Source organism: Leucoraja erinacea, chromosome 1 (assembly GCF_028641065.1).
Source record: "Leucoraja erinacea ecotype New England chromosome 1, Leri_hhj_1, whole genome shotgun sequence".
Classification (NCBI taxonomy): Eukaryota; Metazoa; Chordata; class Chondrichthyes; order Rajiformes; family Rajidae; genus Leucoraja; species Leucoraja erinaceus.
The window spans coordinates 165402292-165427154 of NC_073377.1; the positions used below are offsets into that span (position 1 = coordinate 165402292).

Consider the following 24863-nt stretch of genomic DNA (forward strand, 5'->3'; position numbering starts at 1 on the left):
TATTCATTATGCACCATCATCAGCATCAAAAACAAGTCACCAAATAATTGCTCATTGACAAATTCTTGTGAGTTTTTAGTGTTTTTTTTCATTATTTCTTATCGAGTAGAGCCTCTTGGGGACTGGGATCAATTACAGCATTTTGAGAAAAACAAATTGAAATATTCTTTGCCCTGCTGTGCTAATGCATTACAAAAGTACTATTACTTATCCCCACTATTAGATTACCCTGTAATTGGCAATAGCAATGACCTGTTTTGATTATGAAACAATCCATTTGTGACAGGTGTTGCGGTGTTGGGAGTTGCGAGTGTCCTAGTCACAAAATTAATTCAGAAAATCCAAAAATTGGAATAACATACAATTCAAATACATTTCCTCTGCCTCCACTCATGTACGGGACGTATTCCAGGGTATTGCACAAGCATACACAAAAATAAAATTGGCAAATGGAATACCAAACGATTTAGGCCAAAGAATAGTGTGAAATATACACCACCTTCCTTTTTCAGCACCTCTTTTATCTTCATCTTCTGAAAATTCAGGTTTGAAGCCAATGAGACTTCATTTCTGCTCATTTAAGTAAAACGTGGTCAAAAATGTGCAAATCTTTTTTTTTTGTTGCTGTTACATAATGGATGAGTCAGTTGCATTGTTCTAATTCTAGCAGCTTTAAGGGCCTGTCCCACCAGCATGCGACTGCATGCGACGAGCGTGACCTAACATGGTCGCTTGAGCTGTACAGCCTTGCGGGTCCCACTTCCAACCGCGGAGCCGTCTGGAGTTGTGCGGGGCTGGTCCCGACATCACACTCACCAATCAGCTGGGCAGGAGGCGAGCCGACTGAATTTGGACGTCGCACGGCTTCGGGCGGTTACGTCATCACGTAACGGCACGCCGGGCAGTGACATCATCACACAACACCACGCGCTAGGCGTACGCTGTCCAGACGCTGCGTACGGCTTCAATGCGGCTGCGGGCCGACAGGCCGTTGCCGTGTGGGATTTTTGGACAATATCAGTTTTTCGGAGCCCCGCGCGATGTCGGGACCAGCTTCGCACAACTCCATACGGCTCCGGCGATCGAAGTGGGACCGGCCTCGTGAGGCCGAGCGGCTCAAACGACCACTTTAGGTCGCGCTCACCGCATGTATTCGCATGCTCGTGGGTCAGGCCCTATAAGGAGTAAAAGAAAGGCCAGTAGGTTTAATGAGGGACAGTTGACCTCACAGTTCCAGCAATCTGGGTTCAATCCTGACTTCCAGTCCTTGTCTTTGTGGAGTTTGCCAACTGTCCCTGTGACTCTGTGAGTGTCTCCTGAGAGTTATGGTTTTCACCAGATCTCACATATGTGCAGGTTGGTGCGTTAAATTGCCAGTGCAAATCTATACTAGTGTGCAGAGCAGTGATAGGAATTGGTGAAGTTGAGAGGATCGTGCGGAGAATAAATGGGTGGTTGTTGATTTAGTGAGGCAAAGGGTGTGGGTATGTGCTGTATGCGTTTCTGATACTGTGACTCTTGGTAAAGCATTAAGAGTCGGTAGGACCATAACATTTTCTTTCTGTGTCATTAATATGTACACATGTAAAATGCATAAGACATATATATCCCACTCTGATGCTGTGAGACAGCAGCTCTATCATACAATCAGTCTGAGGAAGGGTCCCGATACAGAATATCACTAATTCATTATCTCCATGGTTGCTGCTTGACCCTCTGAGTTACTCCATTGCTTTTCAATAAGCCAGCATCTGCAGTTTCTTGTTTCTGCTGTGAAGGCATTCTGTATGAGCGTGATGCAATATCCACAATGTACTCATGAACTAATTGGATTTAGTGGAAGTGGTATCCAAACACTTAATGCTTCCCATTCGATTTATTTGCTCATGTCAGAGCTCTGCAGGAGCTCTGTCAATTAAAGGTTTCAAAGGTCTTTTTTTGCCACGTGCATCAATTAAGGCACAGTGATATGCAAATGACAATACAGCCATACTAATAAAAAGCAGCAAGACACATAACTACGTAAAAGTTAACGCAAACATTCACCACAACGGATTTCCCACATTCCTCACTGTAATGGAAGGCAATAAAGTCCAATCTTCTTCCTCTATATTTTCCCGCGGTCGGGGCAGTCGAACCATCCATTGGGGCGATCGAAGCTCCTGAAACCGGCGGTCGAAGCCCCCTTGTCGAGGCGATTGAAGCTCCCGTGTCGGGGCGGCCAAAGCTCCTGCTGCTTGGAGCTCCCGAAGTCGGTCTCTAACCAGAGACCGCGAGCTCCACGATGTTAAAGCCCGCACGCTACCGCGTTGGAGCTCCCTGTCGATCTCCAGCAAAGGCCACCAACTCCTCGATGTTAGGCCGCAGTGCGGACGGAGATACGCGATACGGGAAAAAAATCGCATCTCCATCAAGGTAAGAGAATAAAAAAAAGTTTCCCCCATGCCCCACATAAAACAAGCTAAGGAACACTAAAACATACATACTATTAAAACAACAACGAAGGAAGGGACAGACAGACTGTTGGCGAGGCAGCCATTACAAAGATACAGAAGAAAAATCATGCAGTAAAGGTAGCAGAGAATTCAAAAGTAAATGAAATTCAAAAAAACCTGCAGATGTTGTAAATCTGAAACAAAAACAGAAAACATCTGAAAATCACAGAATTTGTGCAACTTATAGTATTTCCTCAAGATTCAAACATGTGATGTTTCATTGATAACAAATATCATAGCAAATGAAAATAGACTCTCTGATCCATTTTCTTGGTAAATGTCAGGCTTGTACTGACTTTTTCTGCAGGTGATTCCTAATTCTGTTTGTCTTCTAATAAAGGCATTGATTGCATCTAATTTGTGATTAACCAGATCCCAGGCAGCATCTCATAACTCCCATGTTCAATGGGAGTCTGATAATACTCAAGTTGTTATGTAATAAAAACACAGTGACAATCTGATGACTCTTAGGTATATCTTGGCTCTCCAACTATAATGTGTTTGCGTCTTTAGAAATGCATGGCTGTTTTCATAGTACTCATAACAAATCACATGGTATGCATAATTTATTGAATACATGTGCCTGAACTTAAATTCATATTTGTCCACTTCTGTTGTAATCTTGGCATAAGTCCTATAATTCGATCTTTGGTGCTGAAACTCTATTGGAATTATGCTGGATGCCATAATCGGTTCTTTAGCCATCCAGTGTGCCTGCCCTAAATATAGAAACATAGAAAATAGGTGCAGGAGTCGGCCATTCGGCCCTTCGAGCCATTCAATATGATCATGGCTGATAATCCTAAATCAGTACCCCGTTCCTGCTTTCTCCACATATCCCTTGATTCCGTTGGCCTTATGCCCCTGTCCCACTTAGGAAACCTGAACGGAAACCTCTGGAGACTTTGCGCCCCACCCAAAGTTTCCTTGCGGTTCCAGGAGCTTCCCGGAGGTTTTTGTCAGTCTCCCTACCTGCTTCCACTACCTGCAACCACCTGCAACCTCCGGGAACCGCATGGAAACCTTGCGTGGGGCGCAAAGTCTCCAGAGGTTTCCGTTCAGGTTTCCTAAGTGGGACAGGGGCATTAAAAGCTAAATCTAACTCTCTTGAAAACATCCAGTGAATTGGCCTCCACTGCCTTCTGTGACAAAGAATCCCACAGATTCACAGCTTTCTGGGTGAAAGTATTTTTCCTCATCTCAGTCCTAAATGGCCTACCCCTTATTCTTAAACTGTGACCCCTGGTTCTGGACTCCCCCAACATCGGGACCATTTTTTTTGCATCTACCCTGTCCGATCCGTTAAGAATTTTATATGTTTCTATAAAATTCCCTCTCATCCTTCTAAATTCAAATGAATCCAGAAATAGGCAGATTGCTCTTGAAATTAAAACCAACAATGCTCAACAGATAGGGTAATCTCTTTGAAGAGAGAAGCAGTTTCAAGTTGACGACTTCCTCGAAGAGAAGTTAATGTTTCAAGTTTACGACATAGGTTCTGTTCCTTAAATATTACATGGAGCCTCCATTGCATCTTGTTGGACCAGGCACTAAGTGGGCAAACCAGTGATCCTTGAAGGATTCAAAACATACCCAAGGAATGTGTCCGCCTTTATTTTTATGAGGCCAGCCAACGATGAAAAAGTGGTTTCCAGCTTTATTTTAACACAACCTCTGCCCAACCCCAACGCGTTCCCTGGACCTTTCTCCATCTGCTATAAGATACTGTTATTTGTTTTTAAATCTCTGAATGGGCTTGCCCCGCCTTACCTCTCTGAGCTGCTCCACCCATACGCTCCTGCCCGGTCCCTCAGGTCAGCTGGTCAGCTGCTCCTGGAGGTACCAAGGTCTAGTCGGAGGCTCAGAGGGGATAGAGCCTTCTCTGTTGCTGCTTCGGCACTCTGGAACACCCTGCCGCTGTACATCAGACAGGCCCCCTCACTGTCCATCTTCAAATCCTGTGTTAAAACACATTTGTACTCCCTGGCTTTTGACCATGCCTGAGACTTTACTTCTGGTTTTGGTGTTTTTGATGTTTCTTTATTTTACATGTCTTTTCCTACTATTTCTTTTGATTGTTATTTTTGGTGTGTATTAACTTTTTTGTCAATGGTTAGTGATGTACAGCACTTTGTTGCAGCTATGTTTGTTTTTAAAGTGCTCTATAAATAAAATTATTATTATTATCTAAGGATCAGCAAGATGAAGAAATACTACAATAAAGCTGATAAAAAGATTATTTAAGATACTGTCAATTCACGAATGTTTTGTTACATGATTGTCATCCTTATATTACCAACACCAACATCTATTGGAAGATAATTTTCATATTACTATTAATATAATTAGCATATCAACTCAATGATTTGCTTCCTGTTATAAGTAAGTAGGTAAGTAGGTTTATTGGCCAAGTATTCACATACAAGGAATTTGCCTTGGTGCTCCGCCCACAAGTAACAACATGACATACAGTGACAGTAACGAATACTAAACATTAATAATAATAATAAAACATTAATGATAAAACACCATTGATCAAGCATGTGAACCAACAAAATACCAGGTCAAAGGGAAGCTACAGATTTTTGACTGTGCAGTAGAGCAACTACTCGTGGATAAAAACTGTTTTTATGTCTGGCTGTGGCAGCTTTGACAGTCCGGAGTCGCCTTCCAGAGGGAAGTGATTCAAAGAGTTTGTGGTCAGGGTGAGAGGGGTCAGAGATGATCTTGCCCGCTCACTTCCTGGCCCTTGCAGTGTACAGTTCATCAATGGAGGGAAAGGTTGCAGCCAATAACCTTCTCAGCTGATCGGACGATTCGCTGCAGCCTCCGGGTGTACTCACATTAGAAACTTAGGAGAATTCTTTAAAAAGTATGCTTTTCATTATGAGGATAGGAAACATTCTGCAGTTATTTAAAAAAATGGAATATAAGATAACATTCCTGAATAGACAGTTTCTTAGTCATTTTATCAGACATAAAGGAAAATTAGAGTGCATTTCCAGCAGTTTCTGCTTTCATTACTAATGTTATTAATTATATGCAAGATGAGCTGGATGGATGTTGATTTATATCCACAACGTTGCTGTGGTGTTTTTTTGGAATAGTATAAGAGTTTTTAGTTGTGGTTGAGGAAAGCAGTAGGAGTCAGCTCTCAGGCACGTTATTAAAAGGTTGAAGATGAGTGCGGGGATTCTAATTTGTCTTCTCACCGAAAGCAAGAGGGAGAAGAATGATAAATGTGAACACGATGATCCTCCTATTACTGTAGGAGGCCCTTCTTCCACCTTAGTGCCCAGTTAATTCTTGTGGCACTGCAACAACAGTTCTTTGTCCATCCTTTAATCATCCTTTGCCTGGGGCCTTTCCGCAACAGATGAGAAAGTCCCGGCAGAAACCCGCTGTGCATTCAGGATAATCTGCCTCTTTGTTTACTGTCTGAACATTGCCGCTGGAAAGGCAACTTCTACAGGAACTGCAAGCCTTCAAAATGTAAAGGGCCTGTCCCACTTACGTGTCCTTGGCACGCAAATTACACGACCTTGTGGTCGCGTTGAGGCACACGGGCATCGTGTGGCCGCACGGGGCCGGTCCCACTGAGAAGCGCGGAGGGGTATGTAGTTGTGCGCGACATCGCGCGGGGCTCCGAAATTTTTGTAGCGAACGAAATCTTCGCGCACCAACGGCCTGTCGCGGAACTGACGGCCAAAGTGGGACAGGCCCAAGACCCTGGCGCGACGCAACGTCTCACCTTCAACAGCAGCAGAAGCAGGCAAACGATCGCCGAACTCGGCCTGGGGCTCACGGCCGTTGCGGTCCGGATCCGCCCCCACTTCTACTCCCAGAGCGGGGCCAAGAAAATTGAAGATGGACACAAAATGCAGGAGTAACTCAGCGGGACCGGCGGCATCTCTGGAGAGAAGCAATGGGTGACGTTTCGGGTCAAGACCCTTCTTTTCAGACTGAAGAAGAGTCTCGACACGAAACGTCACCCATTGCTTCTCTCCAGAGATGCTGCCGGTCCCGCTGAGTTACTCCAGCTTTGTGTCCATCTTCAAATGACGTCACACGCTCCAGACGGCTGTGCGTACGCATGTAATCGCGCCCGACCTTCGCGGGACCATCGCAGCTCAACGCGACCACGAGGTGGCGTAATTTGCGTGCCAAGGACACGTAAATGGGACAGGCCCTTAACTGCTGTGACTCAATGGTAGCACTCTTGCCTCAGGGTCAGCCAGTTGTGCGTTCAAGTCACACCTACAGTACACAATCTAGGTTGACAACCGCGTACAATACTCAGCAAGATCCGTGGATGAGGACAAGATGTTTAACTTGAGATTCTACCTGCCCTCTCAGCTGGACATCATGGATGTCAAAGGATCACTTTGAAGAAGACCGGGTGATATTCCCATTGTCTTGTTCAATATTTATCCCTGAACCACTGTCACTAAATCTACCTGGTTATTACTGATTTCCTATTCAGACAATCGGTGCAGGAGTAGGCCATCTGGCCCTTCGAGCCAGCACCGCCATTCAATGTGATCATGGCTGATCATCCCCAATCAATACCCCGTTCCTGCCTTCTCCCCATATCCCCTGACTCCACTATTTTTTAAGAGCCCTATCTAGCTCTCTCTTGAAAGCATCCAGAGAACCTGCCTCCACCTCCCTCTGAGGCAGAGAATTACTGGTGCTTGCTGTGCATGACGAGGCTTACCGTAACACAATGATTGCATTTGTTATGAAATGCTTTGAAGCACCCAAAACCCGTGAATAATACTATATTAACGCAAATCCTTCTTTCTGTCTTAATGAGAAAAAAACAATGGAGAATTATCCGAGACTATTGAAAGTGCACTCTTCGCAATCTGTAGCAAGATTCAAAAACAAGGAAAAAATGTCTTTGAAAAATTGAGATAATATTTAACTTACTTAAGTAACCATTGGGCTTACTCGTGATTAAACACATAAGAGAAGAAATAACATTTAACTGAATGTCATGTCAGGGATTTAAAAACATTTCAGAAATTGACATTCTGCATTTCAATATCGACCTGGTGGACTCTCAATGAGAAACTCCTTTCCAAGCCCCCAGCACTGATCTCAGTAAAAAATTTAATTTAACATTTGTTATATTTATAATTTAAAAGTACCGCAAATGCACACCTTGCTTCCTAAATCAGAGTGTGTGTAACGAATTGCCTGTGTTTAACTTTGATGTCACACGATCTAATGTTAGCCATACTGTTTTCACATGCTTACTTAGTTATTTGCTTTCAATCAGTACCCAAACTAGTCTGCTTTCTTAAGGAATGATGTGCAGAGTTTTCATGGTGGAATAAAGGCACTCTTGGCTCTGAGTCATAGCTTTTGAATCAGTGTTTTATGTTATTTAACATCTGGAGACGTCCACTATTAACTTATATGTGGAACGGTGGAAGGTGGCTGGGGTGTGTGCAGATTAGAATAGTCCTTCAGCGACATGTGTATGAAGCAGATTATCTTCCGAGATGGTGAAAATAGAAGTTGATTATTATGAATTGCATTTAGCCAAACAAAATACACACTTTTGCTCAGGATTTCGCAGTGGTAGATAGAAACATAGAAAATAGGTGCAGGAGTAGGCCATTCGGCCCTTCGAGCCTGCACCGCCATTCAATATGATCATGGCTGATCATCCAACTCAGTATCCTGTACCTGCCTTCTCTCCATATCCCCTGATCCCTTTAGCCACAAGGGCCACATCTAACTCCCTCTTAAATATAGCCAATGAACTGGCCTCAACTACCTTCTGTGGCAGAGAATTCCACAGATTCACCACTCTCTGTGTGAAAAAAAATGTTCTCATCTCGGTCCTAAAAGATTTCCCCCTTAGCCTTAAACTGTGACCCCTTGTTCTGGACTTCCCCAACATCGGGAACAATCTTCCTGCATCTAGCCTGTCCAACCCCTTAAGAATTTTGTAAGTTTCTATAAGATCCCCTCTCAATCTTCTAAATTCTAGCGGGTACAAGCCGAGGCTATCCAGTCTTTCTTCATATGAAAGTCCTGACATCCCAGGAATCAGTCTGATAATTATTGTTTTGGGTTTGAGTTCTACAGAAGTTCTACAGGGAGTCCCCCCCATGTGTTTCTGGTTGCTGTTTCATTCACCAAACTGATTCCTGGGATGTCAGGACTGTCTTATGAAGAAAGACTGGATAGACTTGGTTTATACTCTAGAATTTAGGAGATTGAGAGGGGATCTTATAGAAACTTACAAAGTTCTTAAGGGGTTGGGCAGAAGATTCAGGACCCGAGGGGGGAAGTCCCAAGGGGTCACAGCCCCCCTTTTTTCACACCCTGGAACCTCTGCCACAGGGGTTTCTGGGCTTATTTAAGCTTAGATGTGGCCCTTGTGGCTAAGGGGATCAGGGGTATGGAGAGAAGGCAGGTACGGGATACTGAGTTGGATGATCAGCCATGATCATATTGACTGGCGGTGCAGGCTCGAAGGGCCGAATGGCCTACTCCTGCACCTAACTATTAGCAATGCCAGGTTGGAAATGACTTGGCTATAACTAACCAAGGTTGGAAATCTTTTTCCCGATCCATTCTCTCCTGCTGGAAGATTATTATTTTGTGGTTGTTGGGCAAACAACAGTGAAATGTGTTTACAAGAGTTTACGAGAGTTTACAAGAGTACAAGAGTGTTTACAAGAATGATCCCAGAAATGAGTAGGTTAACCTATGATGGGCGTTTGTCGGCACTGGGCCTGTACTCGCTGGAGTTTAGAAGAATGAGGGGGGACCTTGTTGAAACTTACAGAATAGTGAAAGGTTTGGATAGAGTGGATGTGGGGAGAATGTTTCCACTAGTGGGAGAGTCTAGGACTAGAGGTCATAGCCTCAGAATTAAAGGATGGTCTTTTAGGGAGGAGATGAGGAGAAATGTATTTAGTCAGAGGGTGATGAATCTGTGGAATTCTTTGCCTTGTGGAGGCCAAGGTAGAGGTAGATAGATTCTTGATTAGTCCAGGTGTCAGAGGTTATGGGGAGAAGGCAGGAGAATGTGGTTAGGAGGCAGAGATAGATCAGCCATGATTAAATGGTGCAGACAGTGGTCGGAATGGCCTAATTCTAATCCTATCCCTTATGACCGTATGAATGGTTTTGCTCTTATTCACTACGTTTTTGGATGGACTGGTTGAATTACAAGAGGTCCTGTCCTGTACCTATTGAACATTATTTTGGTTTTGTTTGTGTATTCAAGAGAAGAGTAAAGAAAAGAGCTGATAAAACCATAGTTATTTATCATAGAAAACTGCCTCATATCAAATTAAAGCATCTAAATATCAACTTGTGAAGTCAAGCTTTCTTTGAGAGTAACTAATGGCGATATTTAAAGCAATGGGAGTAATTTAAAAGCATTCTCTAGAACAATATTATTTTTATTGGTGTCACTGGTTTCGTTACCTAGGCTGCTCAGTGTTACTTAATCCAGATGTACTGACTGGGATTTGTTTGTTTTCTCTCCACTAACAGCTACAGCCTGGTTGGTGGAAACTCCAAGTTTTCCATTAATCCCTCCACCGGCCAAATTATCACAAGTGCTCTTCTGAACAGAGAGAGCAAAGAAAGATACAACCTTGTTGTGGTGGCGACTGATGGAGGCCTACTTCAGGCCAAATCCAGTTCGGCCACTGTTTTTCTAACACTCTCAGACATCAATGACAATCCTCCCAGATTTCATCATTTCCCCTATGTCACCCACATTCCAGCACCGACAAGTGAAGGTAAGCACCTTTATCTAATCCACGGGTTGCGTCATTTTGGATGCTAATGCCGAAAAATTGGAGCTATACTTTTTCTTTTTTTTTTTTTTTAATATTTTTATTAGAAGCATATGTACAAATAATAGTGGGCAACAGTTTAATTACAAATTTCTTACATAGCTTCAATTTTTTTTTTAAAGAGTAAAGATAAAGGGAGAAAAAGATGAGGGAAAGTGATAGAACGAGAGGAGGAAGAGAAAGGCAAAGAAACAAAGGAGACACAGAGAGAAACTACCAATAACAAGATCATTCAAGATTCAAGAGAGTTTATTGTCATGTGTCCCTGATAGGACAATGAAATTCTTGCTTTGCTTCAGCACAACAGAACATAGTAGGCATTGACTACAGAACAGATCAGTGTGTCCATATACCATTATACAGTGGCTTGCAAAAGTTTTCATACCCCTTGAACTTTTCCACATTTTGTCACGTTACAACCACAAACGTAAATGTATTTTATTGGGATTTTATGTGATAGACACAAAGTGGCGCATAATTGTGAAGTGGAAGGAAAATGATACATGGTTTTCAAATTTTTTTACAAATAAAAAACTGAAAAGTGTGGCGTGCAAAAGTATTCAGACCCCCTGAGTCAATACTTTGTAGAACCACCTTTTGCTGCAATTACAGCTGCAAGTCTTTTGGGGTATGTCTCTACCAGCTTTGCACATCTAGAGACTGAAATTTTTGCCCATTCTTCTTTGCAAAATAGCTCAAGCTCAGTCAGATTGGATGGAGAGCATCTGTGAACAGCAATTTTGAAGTCTTGCCAGAGATTCTCAATTGGATTTAGATCTGGACTTTGACTGGGCCGTTCTAACACATGAATATTCTTTGATCTAAACCATTCCATTGTACCTCTGGCTGTATGTTTAGGGTCGTAGTCCTGCTGGAAGGTGAACCTCCGCCCCAGTCTCAAGTTTATTGCAGACTCTAACAGGTTTTCTTCCAAGATTGCCCTGTGTTTGGCTCCATCCATCTTCCCATCAACTCTGACCAGCTTCCCTGTCCCTGCTGAAGAAAAGCATCCCCACAGCATGATGCTGCCACCACCATGTTTCACAGTGGGGATGGTGTGTTCAGGGTGATGTGCAGTGTTAGTTTTCCGCCACACATAGCATTTTGCATTTAGGCCAAAAACTTCAATTTTGGTCTCATCTGACCAGAGCACCTTCCTCCACATGTTTGCTGTGTCCCCCACATGGCTTGTGGCAAACTGTAAACGGGACTTCTTATGGCTTTTTTTCAACAATGGCTTTCTTCTTGTCACTCTTCCATAAAGGCCCGATTTGTGGAGTGCACGACTAATAGTTGTCCTGTGGACAGATTCTCCCACCTGAGCTGTGGATCTCTGCAGCTCCTCCAGAGTTACCATGGGCCTCTTGGCTGCTTCTCTGATCAATGCTCTCCTTGCCCGGCCTGTCAGTTTAGGTGGACGGCCATGTCTTGGTAGGTTTGCAGTTGTGCCATACTCTTTTCATTTTCGGATGATGGATTGAACAGTGCTCCGTGAGATGTTCAAAGCTTGGGATATTTTTTTATAACCTAACCCTGCTTTAAACTTCTCCACAACTTTATCCCTGACCTGTCTGGTGTGTTCCTTGGGCTTCATGATGCTGTTTGTTCACTAATGTTCTCTAACAAACCTCTGAGGCCTTCACAGAACAGCTGTATTTATACTGAGATTAGATTACACACAAGTGGACTCTATTTACTAATTAGGTGACTTCTGAAGGCAATTGGTTGCACTGGATTTTATTTAGGGGTATCAGAGTAAAGGAGGCTGAATACTTTTGCACGCCACACTTTTCAGTTTTTTATTTGTAAAAAAAATTGAAAACCATGTATCATTTTCCTTCTACTTCACAATTATGCGCCACTTTGTGTTGGTCTATCACATAAAATCCCAATAAAATACATTTACGTTTGTGGTTGTAACGTGACAAAATATGGAAATGTTCAAGGGGTATGAATACTTTTGCAAGCCACTGTATGCGTAAATACACACATGAATAAATACACTGATGAAGTGCAAATAACAGATAATGGGTTATTAATGTTCAGAGTTTGTCCGAGCCAGGTTTAATAGCCTGATGGCTGTGGGGAAGTAGCTATTCCTGAACCTGGTCGTTGCAGTCTTCAGGCTCCTGTACCTTTTACCTGAAGGTAGCAGGGAGATGAGTGTGTGGCCAGGATGGTGTGGGTCTTTGATGATACTGCCAGCCTTTTTGAGGCATGATGGAGATAGATCCGGGAAGTGTTGAGTGTAACTATTCGTCCAGTCCCAAACGCAGGTTTCAACCCCGATTCTGTGTTAAATCAATTTACCTTTTCAAATATTCAGTAAATGGAGACATACTTGTTCATTCTTCAAGGGTTGTGAATGATTTACTGTGGGAAAGGTGAAGTTAAAAAAAACCCCCAAAGATGTGGAAATATACAGCTGACCAGTAGTAGCTGAGGAGAAGCAAGAGAAAAGACATAGACTTACATAGCCCTTCAAGATGGCACAAAGTACACAGAATATAGTACTTCAAAGTGGGGCTGCGGATATAGTACGGGGGGTTGTGGCAGAGAATTTGCAGAACAAAGTTCCACAAATAGCATGAAGAGGAAACAGTCAAGGGTTTTATTCTATGCCAGTCCACTGTGCCGTCCATATTTATGTCACAATGCCAAACCGTAGAGAAAGAAGGACTATTACTTAACCAACTGGGTCTCGACTACAATATTAAACTTCTGGTAGAACCCTGAAGAGGTGGAGTGTGTTATGTGATAAAGGTATAGAAGGAAACCCAGGATTTAGTTAACATTTGCATGTCACTTAGGTCACTGTTTTCAACAACAGACTATCAAAGAAATTGTAACTTGTGTATTTTGAGATAACTCCAAATAGACATGTTTTTCTCTCTGCTATATTCTCATTTGAATTTCCAAGGTTAATTCCCGGGATGGCGGGACTGTCATGTGCTGAGAGAATGGAGCAGCTGGGCTTGTACACTCTGGAGTTTAGAAGGATGAGAGGGCATCTCATTGAAACATATAAGATTGTTAAGGGCTTGGACACGCTAGAGGCAGGAAACATGTTCCCGATGTTGGGGGAGTCCAGAACCAGGGGCCACAGTTTCAGAATAAGGAGTAAGCCATTTAGAACGGAGACAAGGAAACACTTTTTCTCACAGAGAGTGGTGAGTCTGTGGAATTCTCTGCCTCAGAGGGCGGTGGAGGCGGGTTCTCTGGATGCTTTCAAGAGAGAGCTAGATAGGGCTCTTAAAAATAGCGGAGTCAGGGGGTAGGGGGAGAAGGCAGGAACGGGGTACTGATTGGGGATGATCAGCCCTGATCACATTGAAAGCCAAATGGCCTACTCCTGTCTATGGTCTATTGTTCCTCAATAAGAACTCACTAAGTTTTGTGATTTCCTATTTGTGTCCTTTCAGTTCTACCTTTGAACACTACCATTTTATGGCAGATTAAAATCAATAGACAATAAAACATAGACAATGGGAGAGAAGAAATGCAGGCTGTAATTTAATCAAAAGGTTTGCATCACTAGGCCACTGTTCAACAAGAATATCATCAAGAATTTATCTTAGATAATTTCCGTATAATTTTGTTTTGAGTGTTGTTAGCCAACATGCTGCAAGCAAGCTTTTCATTGCACCTGTACCCCACTGGTCTTGTAAATATGAGAATAACGTCAACTTGACTTGACTTAATAACCTATGTCAATAACCGCAACTTGACATAACTTGACAACATCAACAAAAACAATTTCTTATTCATAACTCTTAATTATCCACTGTGCTGTGAAATATGCATTCTTTAACATTCAGAAACTAAAACAAAACAAAAAAAATCAATTGTGGCCCATTGGGTAGTCTAGGAAGCCCTGGCCATCAGCATTCCCACAAAGTATTTTTCCAAGCACGTTTTATAATAGGGGTTGGCAGATTTCATCTGGCTCTGGAACGAAGGTTGGCTGCTTCAGAACAAACAGATGCTTGATTTTCACTGCAGACACCTAGTTTTGCAAATTAAATTCCTATACACTGGCAAAAGTTAACATTATTGCACACAAAAACAATGCCCTTTTGTACAGAGTTCATTATGTTGGATCTCTACTTTATTGCTCTGCACATGAATAAATAAATATTTCTTGTGCTCAAGAGCTGAAGCTATGGGGCAACATAATCAGAAAAATCACCAAAAGTCTGTTCTTAAAAATCGAATTACAGGATTTATTATTTGCATTTCTTTTAACAATCTGGATGTGCTTATTTTTAAATTTAACATGCCTCATTCAACAATTGATTTCTGGCAACATCCTATTAATTGGCTTTTTTACGGGAAAGATCTGATCAAATAGTTGCTGATCTCATTGTAGGCGGACAAAAATGCTGGAGAAACTCAGCGGGTGAGGCAGCACCTGTGGAGCGAAGGAATAGGTGACGTTTCGGGTCGAGACCCTTCTTCACACTCTCCTCAATCACTGTTTATTGTAGTGTTTGAGATAATTAACTAGGATTCTTTACACACTAAAACTGTAAATGTTTACTTTTTCACGTGCTAATTGAAATTTATTTCCAGCTTTTGTTCCCCGAGTATTGTCCTGAAGGTTTTACACACTTACCAATAGTTTTACTATTGCGTCTGGGTCCCAGAGTTATACGCTTCAATAGTATTTCTGTCTTTCTAAAAGCCCAGATCATGCAAGAATTAATTAATTTGATCCATGCTCTGCTTTTGAACTGGCACGAGTCTCTGGTATGCTCCAAAAATAATATTATTAAACCCCATAAATTGATTAACATTCTTACAAGACCTAAGACAGAATAATGACAGTAATTGGTAAAAGGCCTGTCCCACGAGCATGCGACTGCATGCCAAAGGGCGACCTAACCTGGTCGCTTGAGCCGCGGGCCGGTCCCTCTTCGATCGCCGGATCCGTATGGAGTTGTGCGGAGCTGGTCCCGACATCGCGCGGGGCTCCGGAAAAAAACTGACCGTGTTCAAACATTCCGCGCGGCAACGGCCTGCCTCGACGCCGTACGTCACGCGCGAACTTCCCGCGGACTTCGCTCGAACTTCATGTCACTCACTCGACCTCCGCGCGTCCCCCGCTTCTGGTTTGGTCGCGCTTGCTGCATGCAGTTGCATGCTCGTGGGACAGGCCCTTTTAGGTCGCGCTTGCTGCATGGAGTCGCATGCTCATGGGACAGGCCCTTTAAGTGTATCACCAGCAAGATGGTCAGAGAAATTGAGATGAATGTGATAATCTAATGCAACCTATGACAAATCAATTCCTATCCACAAGAGCGTGAACTAACATATTCCCTTTCGTCCTTTACTACGCAGGATCATTTGTGTTTGCTGTTACTGTTTCTGATGCGGATAAAGGCCCCAATGCAGAACTGCAGTATTCCTTAACGGGAAGAAATGCAGAAAAGTTCCAGATTGACCCACGCCGCGGTTCTATCATGGCTGCTCAGTGGTTAACGGGAGGCGCTGACATTACGGTCACCGTTAATGTGAAGGACAGTGGAATCCACCCAATGTCAGATTCGACCACTGTGACAGTCAGATTTGGAAGTAAGGCTGATTTTCCACAAATCAAAGCAGGGCGACAGTTTTTTGTATTTCCAGAAGATCAGAAGGTGAACACTGATATCACCACAGTATCAGCCTCTTCCACACGGCTCGATGTAAGAGGCCCATTATCCTACTATATAGCCAGCGGTAATCTTGGTGACGTCTTCCATATTGATCAGCTGACGGGGAATCTTGTCCTTCTGAACCCTTTAGACTTTGAAGTTGTCCAAAACTTTGTGCTGTGGATCGAAGCCAGAGATACGGGGTTTCCTCCCTTCTCCTCCTATAAGAAATTGGATATAACTGTGAAAGACGTCAACGACAATGCACCAACCTTTAAGCAGGACCCCTTCACAGCCAGTGTTATGGAGAATTCCTTCTCACACAAAATAATTACCATCGCAGCTGAAGATGTTGACAGTGGACCCAATGGGCAAATAGAATACGCCATAGTGGATGGTAACACGGGCAATAACTTTGTCATCAGCAGGCAAACAGGGGAGATCAGACACATCGAGCAGTTGGACAGGGAACGCATTGCTCAGTACACGCTAACTATACAAGCAACTGACAGAGGGGCATCTTCAAGGAGCTCTTCGTGTCATGTCATTGTCAACGTCTTGGATGAAAATGACAATGCTCCAAGATTCTCACAGATATTCAGCTCCCAGGTGCCGGAAAATGCAGCTATTGGTTACACAGTGACACGCGTCACCACTTCGGACGAAGACACTGGAGTAAATGCTGTTAGTCGGTATTCCATAACGGATGTGAACCTTCCCTTCTCCATAAATCCAAAGACTGGAGACATCACAGTCAGAAGGCCTTTGAATCGTGAAGATATGGACCACTACACTGTCAGAGTCTACGCCCATGATTCTGGGTGGACAGTGAATACTGATATTACTGTTTTTGTGACAGATGTCAACGACAATGCCCCACGGTTTGCTTATCCATCCTATTACCTTGATTTCCCAGAGCTCACAGAGATTGGCTCCAGAGTTACTCAGGTGGTAGCTACAGATCCTGACAGTGGCCTCAATGGCCAGGTATTCTACTTCATTAAGTCGCAGTCCGAATTCTTCCGAATAAATTCCAGCACAGGAGAGATCTGCACCAAGCAATACGTAAAATATCACAATTCCACCAGTTCCAACAACCTAAATATTAATAGACACAGTTTCATTGTGATGGCTTCAGATCGAGGTAGGGTTCCCTTGGTGAGCGAAACAACAGTCATAATCAACATTGTGGACAGTAATGATAATGCACCACAGTTTGATTCACAAAAATACTTTACTCCTGTTACAAAAAATGTCAAAATTGGTACAAGGCTAATTAAAGTCACTGCGATAGATGACAAAGATTACCACATGAATTCGGAAATAGAGTATCATGTTTCTGATGGAAATGGTTCAAGTCAATTTGCATTGGACAGGAATAATGGCTGGGTGTCTGTTGCATCCTCTCTGAGAGCCTATGTACACAAAGTGTTCATAATTGTAATCACAGCCATGGATAAAGGTAATCCCCCACTATCCTCCGTGGCCACAGTCCATATTTTGGTAACTGACGAGAACGTCCACATTCCTCAGTTCTCCCAGAGTCACGTCAGCATCACCGTGCCCGAGAGCCTTACTGTGGGGACAGTCATCAGGACCGTCTCAGCTCGGGATAAAGATTCTGATATGAATGGGTTAATCAGATACAACATTTCTAAAGGGAACGAGGGAAGGTTGTTCTCTATTATTAATTCAACGGGTGCCTTGTCTCTTGCTGGGCAATTGGATTATGAGACCCAGCAAGTCCATGAACTGACCATTAGTGCTGAAGATGGCGGCTGGGTGAAAAGAACTGGCTTCCTCAGTATTACCGTGCACGTCACTGATTCGAATGACAACGTGCCACTGTTCAGCCCCAACGTGTACTTTCCAGTTATATCGGAGAATGCCCCAAGTGGGACCACAGTAGTCCAATTAAATGCCACCGATGCCGATTCTGGAGGTAATGCTGTGATTGCCTATGCGATTCAGATAACAGAAAGTGATCTTTTCGCCATTGATCCAAATACTGGAGTCATCCGAACCCAGGGATTTTTGGACTTTGAAGCCAAACAGAGTTATCACTTGCACGTGAAAGCTTTCAACGTTCCGGATGAGGATCGCTTTAGCTTTGCCGACGTGTACCTGCAGCTGAGTGGTGTGAATGAGTACGTCCCTCGCTTTGTCTCCAGGCAGTATACCTTTGAGATTTCCGAGGCTGCGGCGGAAGGTACCGCTGTCGGCGAGGTGTTCGCCAGCGACCGTGATCTCGGCGACGACGGAGAGGTCAAGTATCTACTTTTTGGAAAAAGCAGAAAGAAGGGATTCAGGATTGAGGAAAAGACCGGCCACATTTATGTATCGGGCCAATTGGATCGAGAAAAGGAAGAACAAATATCTCTGAAGGTCCTGGCGAAGAACGCGGGCTGCATCCGTGGATTTGATATCGATGAAGTCGTCGTGAAAATCACGGTGCTGGATGCCAATGATCCTCCTGTTTTCACGTCCGAGGAATATTCTGTTCAGCTTAGCGAGGAGGCCACGCCTGGAGCTCATGTTATTTTTGTAAGTGCCTTTGATTCTGACTCAGTTCCCAGTTGGAGCAGATTCACCTACCGCCTCGAGAGTGACAATGATAAAGGCACCTTTTCCATTAACGCGCAGACGGGCCAGGTTTTAGTTGCAGCAGAGCTGGATCGTGAGTCCGTCCCTGTGTACAACCTCTCTGTTTTGGCCGTGGACTCGGGAGTGCCCCCGGCCACCGGCAGCACTTACTTGGTCATCAACCTGGAGGATATCAATGACAATGGCCCGACCTTAACGTCCACGACTGGGCAAATAGCCGAGAACCAGCGCGCAGGGAGTGTGGTGATGGCGCTGAATGCCACTGATCCAGATCTCCCACCAAACCAAGGTCCCTTCACCTACCAGCTGCTCAGTACAAGCACGGCCACCAGTTACTTCAGCCTCAGCTCGGACGGGGTTCTTACCACCACCAGAGAAATTGACAGAGAGCAAATCAGTGATTTCTACTTGTCGGTGGTGACGCGTGACTCTGGTAGACCGCAGATGTCCTCCACAGGGACCGTGCACGTCACTGTGCACGATCAGAATGACAACCCGTCCCAGGCCAGGACCGTGGAGGTGTTTGTCCACTACTTTGGAAACCTATTCCCCGGTGGGATTTTGGCCAGCGTGAAACCCCTGGATCCAGATGTATTGGATGATTTCCGCTGCACGCTGACTACAGGGGCTACAACGCTTTTCAGCATCCCAGCAGGCACGTGCAGTCTGAACAGCCAGCCGAGGTCAACGGACAGAACCTTTGATCTGACCGTCCGCAGCAGCGACGGCTTGCACGGCGCGGTGAACAATAACGTCCACGTTTTCTTCATGGGATTCAACAATCTTACGATAGACAACAGCGTCCTTCTTCGCCTGAACATTGCAACCGTGAAAGATTTTCTCACCAACCACTATCTGCACTTTCTACGCATTGCGAACTCTCAACTGACGGGCATGGGGACTACCATACAGACTTACGGCATTTATGAGCAGGATAAGAAAACCTACGTAATGGTAGCAGTGAAACGATTTGGCAATCAGTACATCAGCCCCAGTGGGGTGGCCACCTTCTTCGAGAGCATCAAAGAGATCTTATACAGGCAGAGCGGAGTTCGGATAGACTCGGTGGACCATGACCCTTGCGCAAATGATCCGTGTCTGAATGGTGGAAGCTGCCTGAAAAGGCTTGCTGTTGGTCCAACAGTGCAGAGTGAAGAAAGCATCCCAGTGGTTATTGTGGCTAACATGGTTGTCCAGCCCTTCATCTGCCGATGCCTGCCAGGATACTCTGGAGAGGTCTGCAAAACTGACATAGACGAGTGCCTTCCATCCCCTTGTCACAATGGAGGCGTCTGCCACAATTTAATCGGCCGATTCTTATGCACCTGTCCTGAAGGGTTTATGGGCAGTGCTTGTGAACGGGACGTCAATGAATGCCAATCAAATCCCTGCAAGAGCGGCGGAAATTGCCATAATTTTCCAGGAGGCTTCAGCTGTACTTGCAAAGCTGGATATACAGGTATGCATCATCGGAGCTTTATTGTTATATTTTATTCGGATCGTAAAATGTATAGAAAATAAGGGCGGCATGGAGGCACAGTTGCTGCCTAACTGCGCCAGGGACCCGGGTTCGATCCTGACTACGGGTGCTTGTCTGTACGGAGTTTGTACGTTCTTCCCCAGACCTGCGTGGGTTTTCTCCGGGATCTCCGGTTTCCTCCCACACTCCAAAGACATACAGGTTTGTAGGTTAATTGGCTTGGTGGTAATTGTGTGCGTAGAATAGCGTTAGTGTGCGCGGCTTGCAGACACGGTGGGCCAAAGGGCCTGTTTCAACGCTGTATCTCCAAACCAAGCTAAACCAAATAATGATGATAGATTGCTGACAAAGTGCATGGAATTGGATGTACTCATAGTTAATGTGTCACCTCTGGCAAGCCATCATAGCTCCTGGAGCTATGGAGGTGTGTAAATGCCATCAGCACATGGCAGCTTGGAGATTGAAGTTCGGATGGTCTTGGTATTAGAGTGGAGGGAGCATAGTTTGAAACGCCTTCCATTTGTCTTGTAGGTTAGCACCATTCCAGCAGGAAGCGTAGTGAAGGTGAGGTTAAGCATTACACCAAGAAAAACGTGCGAAATGTTTCAGGGTAACGATTGGACTGGGCCTGTTGTGGACTCATTCATTAAAAATGTGGCTTGCTTACTATCACATGGCAAGCATAAAGTGGAGTTGATTTTCTTGAATCACCCAGACTTTACACATTTATTTAACTCAGATACTTAGCATTGAAACCATTGCCTTAACATAGAAACATAGAAAATAGGTGCAGGAGTAGGCCATTCGGCCCTTCGAGCCTGCACCGCCATTCAATATGATCATGGCTGATCATCCAACCAGTATCCCGTACCTGCCTTCTCTCCATACCCCCTGATCCCTTTAGCCACAAGGGCCACATCTAACTCCCTCTTAAATATAGCCAATGAACTGGCCTCAACTACCTCCTGTGGCAGAGAATTCCACAGATTCACCACTCTCTGTGTGAAAAATGTTTTTCTCATCTCGATCCTAAAGGATTTCCCCTCTATCATTAAACTGTGACCCCCTTGTCCTGGACTTCCCCCAACATCGGGAACAATCTTCCTGCATCTAGCCTGTCCAACCCCTTAAGAATTTTGTAAGTTTCTATAAGATCCCCCCTCAATCTCCTAAATTAAGTGTGTTAAGGCAATGAGGAATGCCCACTTTAAAGTGCAAAGAGATGCATGTGCTTGTAAATGGCCAAAACAAAAAGAGAGCATCCTCTTTGTGCATTGGGATTAGCCACTAGGTGTGATGTCTCATCTCAGTCACACCCAAGCTCCCTTAGGACTAGTGAACATCTCATTGTGCTGTGGTTCATTCTAGTGTGGAATCAGCAAACTTTGTTCCATCAGTGCATGCGTCCCAACCTTGGAAGTTATGGATGCAGCCAAGGGAGTCTGCTACTCCGACCTTGAACAAAGCCTGGCCTACATCCAAGAGGAAAACAAGCTAATCCTCCTGGATGACTTCAATGTCAGGGTCAGAAAAATCGCAATCTTTAGGAATGACACAATTGGCAAGGAGGGAATCAGAAAAGCTAACTCTGACAGAACCCCCCCCTCCTGGCTAAATGCTTGAAGCAGCCTTGCCTTCAGCAGAGAATAGAAACCACAAGCCTTTCATCCTTTGACCAACAAATGTACCTCTTATTTTGATGGATTGTATTTTGCCAGCTGCATTGTGCCTCATTTTAGTTCATCTGTTCGACATTCTTGAGCCAAGACTAGTCAAAAGAGGTTAGTTCAGTCAAATGTCATTTTAGGTTTTAAACACTTATGCACCAGGGTTGAGTTTGGTAATGATGATTTAGGACATGTTATCCTCTGTTTAAAAGAAGGTACAATTGCTCCAAAGAAAATAGATTATTTTAAATATGGTAGGTGGGTTTTTTTCTTCCTGGCCTTTGTTTGAACTGTCCTCTTCCTGTTCAATATGCTTTATTCACTTAAAAGGACTGCACTTACTACATTTAATTATTTGTATTCAAATCGATAAATATGTATTTGAACAACTAAATACCAAAGCAGATGCAGGTCTCGAAATTATTATCACCTTACAGTTCTGTAAGTGCAAATTACACGCAACATATGATCGACTACAAAATTCAAGAACATTTTGTCCAAATGTAGCAGCTATCAGTGTGGCTAAAGACCCCGATATATTGATGTCATTAGTCATTTCTAAAAATATTATGGATCTTTATTAAAATGGACCTTGACTCAGGCATAAATTTAGTTGATTCCACATTCTTAATATTCATTCTACGAAGGGAAGCAAAATGTATTGGAAGATATTGCAGAAACAACACATGGTTTGCTAAGAACAGCTGCAGGTATTTATAACATAACATCAATGGACTTCAATCATTCCAATTGTATACTGAGTGTGTTATATCATCTTAACCTTAGTCTATAGGTTTAAATTAAACTAATATTCTTCATAATATAAAGCTTGAAATGCACAGAAAGGCATTTTTTTACATAAATTAAAACATGCGTTTTATTTACTTATTAACTTTATTTGCCTCTAAATTGGCCCCTTACGATGTGAGCAACCATGTCCATAATAATCCCTTGGACATCCCAGTGCATGTTCGATATACTGATGTTGAGCAACCTCTCCCCATCCCCATCCCCATCCAAGAATGAGCAGATTACCCATTAAGTTTTTTCCAATTGTTCTGTCATCTTTCTCATCTTTCTCAGAACAGTGGTTTACCTAGATGAGGACGTACAGATGCCTACAATACTCTAAAGCCACCCTGTTAAAATATTTCTCACCTGGACTGTTGCACTCGTATCAATGAATTGGATAGCTGCAATTCCAAGACTAATATGAACGTTATCTATCATTCAAATCAAGTACTGGGTAATATATATCTGGGCTTACTTATCGAACCATGCCCCATGTAAAACCGTTCTTACTTTTGACCAAAATAAGGTGTTGTTATTTAAACATGGAATCCAATCTTCTCATGGGACAAGAAGTAAAAAATGGTGACATCATTCTAATTTGAAATTAGAAGATTTTTTATTTAAAAAAATTCAAATGAGTTTCCTCGGGTGTGATGTTTCTATTGAAAATGATAATGACCTGATTCTCCTAAAGTCAAAGGGTGCAAACCCAGTAATATGATAGATGACCTGGGCCTTTAATTGTGCTGCTCTTCTCCGTTCAAACTGGGAGAATCTTAAACAGTACATTCCATGCCCAGGCTAACATTAACCAACACTATGAGGATGCTTCATTCTGTCCCCCAAGCCTTAACTTTACCCTAGTTCCCATTTTAAACCCTTACAATCCTTCACATTTTGAGTAATATGACAATTTTCCGATATCTTTACACACTTTTTGGAGGAGGACTAACAGCTGACTTACTTTATCAGTAGCAGGGTTGTTATGATGGGAGATGTTATCCCACCAATAGACTCCAAAGGGAAAATAACCCACACTGATTATTTAGTGAGAGCTGTGCATTTGGGTACTGACTCTGGAGACAGAGGGAGTCATTTTGCAGCTGTACATTAGAAACATAGAAAATAGGTGCAGGAGGAGGCCATTCGGCCCTTCGAGCCAGCACCGCCATTCATTGTGATCATGGCAGATCGTCCCCTATCAATAACCCGTGCCTGCCTTCTCTCCATATCCCTTGACTCCACTAGCCCCTAGAGCTTTATCTAACTCTCTCTTAAATCCATCCAGTGACTTGGCTTCCACTGCCCTTTGTGGCAGGGAATTCCACAAATTCACAACTCTCTGGGTGAAAAAGGTTTTTTCTCACCTCAGTCTTAAATGACCTCCCCTTTATTCTAAGACTGTGTGGCCCCTGGTTCTGGACTCGCCCAACATTGGGAACATTTTTCCTGCATCTATCTTGTCCAGTCCTTTTATAATTTTATATGTTTCTATAAGAATCGTCCCCTCATCCTTCTAAACTCCAGTGAATACAAGCCTAGTCTTTTCAATCTTTCCTCGTATGACAGTCCCGCCATCCCAGGGATCAATCTCGTGAACCTACGCTGCACTGCCACAATCACAAGGATGTCCTTCCTCAAATTAGGAGACCAAAACTGTACACAATATCGTTGTACACTTACCAGAAAATGCCATCCAAAAAATTAAACGAAGGAAAGTAAAAAATGTTTTGATTGTCTCACCATGCATCCAGTTCATCAAAGGTAAATGGGATAAACTGCTATGTGTGTATAACACTAATGCTTCCGTTTAATTGACTCTTGACTCTTGACTCTTAATTGCTACAGGGAGAACATGTGATTCTACCGTTAACTACTGCGAGTGCAATCCCTGTTTCAATGGAGCAACCTGCCAGAATCAAGCTGATAGTTACTACTGCCACTGTCCATTTGGTAAGGAAGAACTATATGAGCATGCATCCACAAACGTATATATAGAAATGCATAGTCCAAATATGTTCACTGATAGTCTGGATTGTGGAAGGACATTTTGGGGAATTTGAGGAAGGACATTCTTGCTATTGAGGGAGTGTAGTGTAGGTTTACAAGGTTAATTCCCGGGATGGCGGGACTATCATATGCTGAGAGAATGGTGCAGCTGGGCTTGTACACTCTGGAGTTTAGAAGGATGAGAAGGGATCTCATTGTAACATATAAGATTGTTAAAGGCTTGGACACGCTAGAGGCAGGAAACATGTTCCCGATGTTGGGGGATTCTAGAACCAGGGGCCACAGTTTAAGAATAAGGAGTAAGCCATTTAGAACGGAGATGAGGAAACACTTTTCCTCACAGAGAG

The 24863-nt window shown here is 43.5% G+C and overlaps 1 protein-coding gene across 1 annotated transcript in view; it reads left to right on the plus strand.

Annotated features, from left to right (window-relative positions):
- fat4 (FAT atypical cadherin 4) overlaps nucleotides 1–24863 on the plus strand; it is a 366482-nt gene that overhangs the window by 284516 nt on the left and 57103 nt on the right. Inside the window, exons 9-11 of the mRNA XM_055647477.1 lie at nucleotides 10020–10270; nucleotides 15668–20026; nucleotides 24355–24459. Coding sequence (XP_055503452.1) covers nucleotides 10020–10270; nucleotides 15668–20026; nucleotides 24355–24459 — 4715 coding nt within the window. The remainder of the gene's footprint in view (nucleotides 1–10019; nucleotides 10271–15667; nucleotides 20027–24354; nucleotides 24460–24863) is intronic.